Raw genomic sequence first — 6935 nt, 5'->3', positions numbered from 1 at the left:
CATAGCCGATTTTGCTTCTTTCCAGATTAATAAAATATATTATACATACACAGCACAGAGAAGCCTACTTTTGTCAAAAACAACTAAGATAGGTGTCATAATCGTCTTTATATGTATAGTAAAAATTAAACTACATTGTCTCATATCTGCACTGTTAGCAGTTACCCACTGCTTTCCACGCAATCCAGAGGTGTTGCTCATGTATGACCACTGCTGGTTCGAGTGAATTATATTTCCTACACCAATGTTGAGTTTGCCTTGTTGCCACAATCAAGAAAATACATATAAGTGTATATTTCTGGCCATTGTAATTTACGTTGTTCTTAGTATGTTTTGTTCCATACTTGATTTTTACCTTTTTTCTTGATCAAGAAAATATACAGGGTGATTCAAAACTAAACAGGCAATCTCTCGCGCGCTTATTTATAGCTCAAAACAAATAAAAAAGTTCATATAACCATATGCCCGGAAACGCTTCGTCTAGGCGAGTTACTTCCTAGCGAAGATTTACGCCAGGATTTTCAGAACCCTTGGTGAAGTCAGGCGGTATAAAAATGGTAAAGGTAGTTACAAAGATACAAATACGATTGTTTTTTATGTTTTTATATCTGACAAAATTTATTAAATTCGTTCCAGAGCTGTAAATGCAATACTTTCAGTGATATGTTACGTAAACACAAGAATTGGTGCAAAGAAAATAAACACATTTTTTGTGTTTAACGTAAGAACTTCCATAAATGTTAAATAAGGTCATTTTTTCTTAAAACAGATTTTGTAGAACATTTAATTCTGAAAAGATCATGTGAATTACTTAGGAAAAAAAATATAATAAGGTATTGAAAATTTAAGGGGGGGGCTTTATTTAAAAATAAAAACAGACGCACAAAAATGCATATTTTCTATATGCATAAAATATTAACTAATGTTTAGGTGTGGAGTAACAGTGATCATTTATTCAACACTTTTTTATCGTCATATTTTTCTTTGCAAAGGTTGGCAATTATCAGCTGATCAACAATAAGTTCATGAAGTAATATTTGAATAACCTTTATGGAGGGTTTTGGTATTGTGCTGAGGAGTCGTGTGAAGATTGTATTTTGTGGATCTGTGATTATTTGGAAATATTTTTATACAAGTGTATAAATATTTTATTAAAATATTTATTTTAAAAATTTTATTAAAATTTATTTTTAAAATTTTTTATTAATATTATTTTTATAAAAGTGTATGTAAATTTCTTAGTTTAAATAATGGCAGATAATGATAAATGGTATGTATTTGTTTGAAGAGTTATACGGAATGATACTGTTTTACGGCAAAAAGTTACAAAGAATGGTTTAGCTGCAGTTCAGGAATATCGTGATAACTTTTCCACATCGAAAGAACACTGATCGCAAAACATTTGAAAGCTGTGGAGAGACGACTTAGTGAAACTGGTAGCTTTAAACCGAAGCTGAAATAGATACTGGTCGTCAACGTAGCGCAAGGAACTATAATAATGAACAAGCAATAATAAATGCTGTAGAATTATCACAACCACAAGCACAAGACGATTATCACGATCAGTTAATATTTGCCAGTCAAGCGAGTATATATATTATGGCGGGACACCTTCCATGAAGCACAGTTGTACCCATTACATCATAACACGTGTTCAAGACGTATTACCGCATGTCTTAATTAAACGGAGATTGTTTTCTGCGCTGGTTAAGAAGAAATTATTTACGGAACATCAGTATTTTCATTCAGCGGTATTCTCCGTTACTGTTGAATCCTGTTTTTTACTGTTAGCGGAATTTGTAAATTTTCGTAATAGCCATTACTTGGGGTACCGACACCCACAATGAACTGCGACAGGCATTTCAACATACATTTTCGTGCAATGTATGGCTTGGTGTTTGGGGGATAATTTGATTGGTCCATTTTTTACTCCCCTTATCGACTTAATGGCTAGTAGCGTGAGTAAATTTTTTAAGAACAAACCTGCCTCCCTCTTGGAAGATTTTCCTGTTCAAACAGAATAAATAGGCATGGTTTAGCTCGACGGCAGCTCCGCCGCACATTTTTCTAATGATGGGAAAATACGTATTTTAATGATACATACGGGTGTTCATTGGTATAGGTTCATATTAGGTGTGGAATGGGGTGGAGGGGGAGAGGGGGGTAGGTGCGGGGGGATGGTCGGTGCGGCGGAGGTGGAGTGGCGGTAGGGGAGGGGGGAGGGGGGAGGGGGTGGGGCGGTTGGAGGTGTGGGGGAGGGCGGGGTGGAGTACGGTGGGAGGGGACGTAGGGAGAGGGTGGGAGGGTAGGGGGAGGGGGCCGGGGGAGGGAGGCGGAGGAGATTGGGGGGCGGAGCGTGTGGGGGGCGGCGTTTGGGGGGGGGGCAGCTCGTGTGCGGGGCACAGATTGGGGGAGGTAGGGAAGGTGGTGGGGGCGAGTGTAGGCCTCCGCTGACAGCGGGGGAGGGGTGTGGGAAGAGGGGGTGGTCGTTGGTTCCGTTTTTTTTGGATTGCGAATGTTTTTTTCCTGGGGTTTTTGTGCTTGTTTTCGTGGTTGATTGTTGTTGATATTTCTCGAGTGGGTTGTGTTGGATTTCTCGATAGTTCGGTCTCTCATGGTATCGGGGATATCGTGTTGGTGGGCGGTGGTTCGGGATGTTTTTCTTTCTGAATACGATATTCTTGCTTTTGTTTATTCTCGAATTTTTCTTATCTTGTTTTTCTAAATGGACCAGTAAAATGGCCACCACGTTCTCCTGGACCTCACGCAAGCAGACTTTTTCTTATGGGGTTGGTGAAGTCTATTGTTTATTCAAAACAGATTAACACCATAGAGGAGTTACGTATCGAATTACAGAGCGGCAGAAACTATCAAGAATGCTCCAAACGTTATAAACGCGTAGAAAAGGTGGATTCGTGTAGCGAAAACGTGCATTGCTACCATACGGAGGACCACTTTGAGCAACTATTTTAGGTGATTATTACAGTTTTATAAAGGTAAATACATTTTATGTTAATGTTCAGTCTAGATATAAGATGATCAGCATGTTTACTCACAACCTAAATCATTAGTTAATATTTTATGCAGCTAGAATATGCATTTTTGTGCGTCTGTTTTATTTTTTATAAAAGTAAATTTCCACATACCTATTATTAATTTTTTTCCTAAGTAATTCACAATGAAATCTTTTCAGAATTAAATGTTCTACAAATCTTGGGTGGGTTTAAGAAAAAAAATGACCTTTATTTAAACAATTTATGGAAGTAATCTTACGTTTAAAACACAAAATGTGTTATTTTTCTTTGCTCCAATCTGTGTTTTTTTACGTAAGATAATCTCTCGCGGAAAGTATTGCATTTACTGCTCTGGGGACGAATTTTAATATAATTTTGTCAGATATTAAAAAACATAAAATAAAAATCGTTAGTTGTATCTTTGTAAGACTTTACCATGTTTATACGGCCTGACTTCAACAAGGGTTCTGGAAATCCGGGTGATGAAATCTTTCGCTAGGCGTAACTCGCTAAACGAAGCGTTTCCGGGCATATGGTTTTATGAATCTTTTTTCTCTGGGTTTTTTGCTATAGATTATAAGCTCCCGAGAGATTGCCGTTTTGTTTTGAATCACCCTGTAGATCACAGATCAGAGAAGCCTACTTCTTTCAAAAGTAAACTAAGATGGATTTTATATCAGTCTTCAAATTTATAGTAAAAGTTAAAATAGTATCAGTGTCTTTTATATCTAATACAAAGACACATATTTGCTAAACATGTACAGCTAAAAGTACATTATCAATGACATTATATAAGTGTTTGTTTCTTTAAACTGAAAAATATTGTTAATATTTTAGAGCATTTAGAGCTGGAATTGGTATATTAGTTCAATAGCAGAGTGCAGCGAACTATCATCTATCTAGCATTGTTATTGCCAACTGCTTCAAAGGGGGTTTTTGTAGTCAAATTCAGACCATCCTGTCTTAGGATATTTTCTGAGGTAAATGAGTACTTACCTAATCGCTGAAATCTAAAACGATGTGAAAAATAATCGTTGTTTCTTAGAAACTTTACTCACTATAAATGTAAACAAATTGGAAATAACAAACAACGTTCACACATAACTTGATTATGTTAGACATGCCCTTTTAATTAACCTTTCCCACGCGGCAAATGGATATATCCGTTAGGCCTAATTTTGACCGAAATGCGGTAAACGGATATATCCTTCAAAGTCTATTTTGTGTTATTTAATAAATTGTAGTTGCCGTGAAATCTGCTAGAGTTCAAGGAGTGTTGAATACTTGTTCCGAAAATCAGATGTTACAGTTTGAACCTCATTGGCACGTCGCAGTGGTGGGAGGGCGTGGCATTGTCCCTCGTAGCGTGATTTTGCCTCAGTCTGCGGTGAACCATTACGCGGTAAACGGATATATCCCGGCATGGCATATTTTAGTGTTTAACGCCGTTTTGCCATATTTCCTTATTTACTGTTCGTGTTCCTGTTGTATTTAGCATTATATTATCTTTTTATTTTGTTGTTATTACTTTATTTGTTGAAAATATTTTTAGAAATTCAAGTAAAAAGGTTGTTTTTTCTATTTTATGTACATTTTGAAAATTTGTAAAAAAATATAGGGGTCTGATTATTTTGTGATACTGTATTATTTTTTTATTCCTAATAGCCACCACTAACTAAAAAAAAAATTAGATTTGGTAAAATCTAGAAAAAAATTTTTAGTTAATTACACGTTATGAGTCAAAATTGAAAGATAAATTCCGCGAGGGAAGGGTTAATATTTCACAACTTTAGAGACAAAGATGGGCTGTTTCGCTACTTTAAAGACCAGTGGGGTGTAGCTCGGAGGGATTTTTGAAATAAGAATAGGCCTATTATATTCATCCCAGGGACTGTAAGAATGCCCATGTAAAATTTCAGTACAATCGGTAATAGTGAAAGCAAAACAAACAAACAAAGGGACTTTTCCATGTATAATATAATTAGGATGTCCAAATTTAACACATTCACTGTACATGGTAAGCTGTCACCCCATGGCAGTATTGTGGACCAGTGTCTAGCCATCACCACTTTGACTGTATATACTCAGAATGATGTATACTCTTTCAGTTCCAATATGGGATTTGTGGGAAGTTGTTACATAAAATAAATCTATTCACCAAATCCCTTTTATAAGGATGATTATGTGTTGAAATTTGTCAAAAGCAAATTTAAAAACTTGCATACTTTTTAGATTTACTTAACTAAAGAAATTTAAAAATTATACTTAATTGTTGCTTGGTTACACTTTCCTTGAAAATTTCACTGGTACACTCATTGGAATTTTGCCCATCACATCCTTCGTCACCAAAAATGTTCAGTAAGTACGTAATAAATCATGACAGATTATAAGTGTTTTGGAAAATGCATGAAAAATTGTGAAAAGATTTGTCAGAATCCCTCGGACCACACAAATAAGAATTGTCATTTAAAAAGATTTTGCTGTTGCTATGATTCTTCCGCTTGTAAATTTGCTGAGAAAGAGGCCCCCGAGCCTAATGTGTGTGAAGTTTGCTGCTGTCTGTTGAAAAACTGTGTTTGCCAAAAGAAAAATCAACACAGAGAAAGTAGACATAAAAAGCCGCAATGTAACAAACGGTTGGAGAAGGAGAAATCACCGGAGCAAAGAATATGTGAACTGTGTTGTCACCTGTTGAAGAACTGCAAGTGCAGATCAAGTAGTCCCGGGCTGAGTAGTGGTATTCGTGGACCCAGAACTCTGTGCGAGGATCTTCCGTTGTATGACGAGAGGTCTCACCTGATTGGCTACATCAAGCGAGGAGCAGTGATTGATGACCCGTCATGTGTCCGCAGCAGAGACCCGGTTCAGACCAGCGGTTCGGTGTCGGAGACCGGTTTACGGTCACGGTTGCCCACCACAGAGCGAGGTTGCATGGCTAGCTGCCGCTACGCTGAGGGGGTGAGGAACGACAACCGAGCAGCGTATGTCTCGTGTTGGACTACAAAGTCGGCCTTCGAACATGCCTCCACTGGTGAGCCAGATACTCGACACAGGAAACATAAACGGAATCCTTGTCATTGTTCAAAATAAGACAAATATTGTTGACTGAAATAAATTCTACTTGTCGTTGAACTAAGTAACTTTTTACAGGACAAATTCACAGTTTTCATATTTAACAAATCAAACTCAACTGAGGAGATGGCAATTAGGGTACCATTGTAGGTTAGCAAATCCAGAGAACCACCTACTCTAAGCATAAGATAATTTTCTTACTTAACCTTTTGCTTTTCTTGTAGGCCCACTAAAGAACTGGAAGTATGAATTGTTTAGATCCACTGACTCCTTGTGGACTGTCCCCAGTATGATAATAAAATTTGATATTTGCTCAAAAAACTAGATTTTTAGGTATAGTAATCATGTAAAGTTTTGTTGCTTTACCTGGAATAGTTAAAAAAATTAAATGCCATCTCCGGAATTTTTGTAGACTTATATATATATATATATGGTATCACAAACCTTTGTGGGTAATTTTATTCATCATTACAAACAAAATGTCATAATAAACATAGCTTGAAAATTTTCCCTTATAGCCGCTAGCCTCTATTTATTATTAGAAAAAGTTATCTCAAACTAGTTAAGCTAAAGAAACCCTATTTGGCGCATAGGTTTAAATAGATAAGATTAAAAAAAATTGTCCTATTTTCTTTAATATTAACAAAACGGTGCCTGTTAAACATTTTTTAAGTGAAATTACAAAAAAATACCAGGACAATTATAAATAATTATTAGATACCATCTATTTAAACATTTTTATTACAACTCCAAAGGTAATACAGCTCCTTGAATCAGGTGTTGATTAATCCCAAATATGATATTTTATTCAACGTGATTCATGAAACTGTGAATGAAGAACTGTGCAGC

The 6935-nt window shown here is 36.3% G+C and overlaps 1 protein-coding gene across 1 annotated transcript; it reads right to left on the bottom strand.

Annotated features, from left to right (window-relative positions):
- Positions 1-2124: 2124 nt before the first annotated feature.
- Positions 2125-2616, bottom strand: LOC124374447 (extensin-like). The gene has a single exon (XM_046832657.1). It carries the CDS (start codon positions 2614-2616, stop codon positions 2125-2127), a length of 492 nt encoding a protein of 163 aa, XP_046688613.1.
- Between the last annotated feature and the right edge of the window lie 4319 nt (positions 2617-6935).

Source organism: Homalodisca vitripennis, unplaced genomic scaffold, assembly GCF_021130785.1.
Source record: "Homalodisca vitripennis isolate AUS2020 unplaced genomic scaffold, UT_GWSS_2.1 ScUCBcl_8414;HRSCAF=16520, whole genome shotgun sequence".
In the NCBI taxonomy this organism is placed as follows: Eukaryota; Metazoa; Arthropoda; class Insecta; order Hemiptera; family Cicadellidae; genus Homalodisca; species Homalodisca vitripennis.
The sequence above is the reverse complement of the archived record's forward strand: the minus strand, read 5'-3'. Positions and strand labels throughout refer to the sequence as shown.

What these genes read in the sequence shown, in the direction of transcription:
- LOC124374447 (XM_046832657.1), bottom strand. Translation starts at nt 2,616, where the DNA reads ATGAGAGACCGAACTATCGAGAAATCCAACACAACCCACTCGAGAAAT.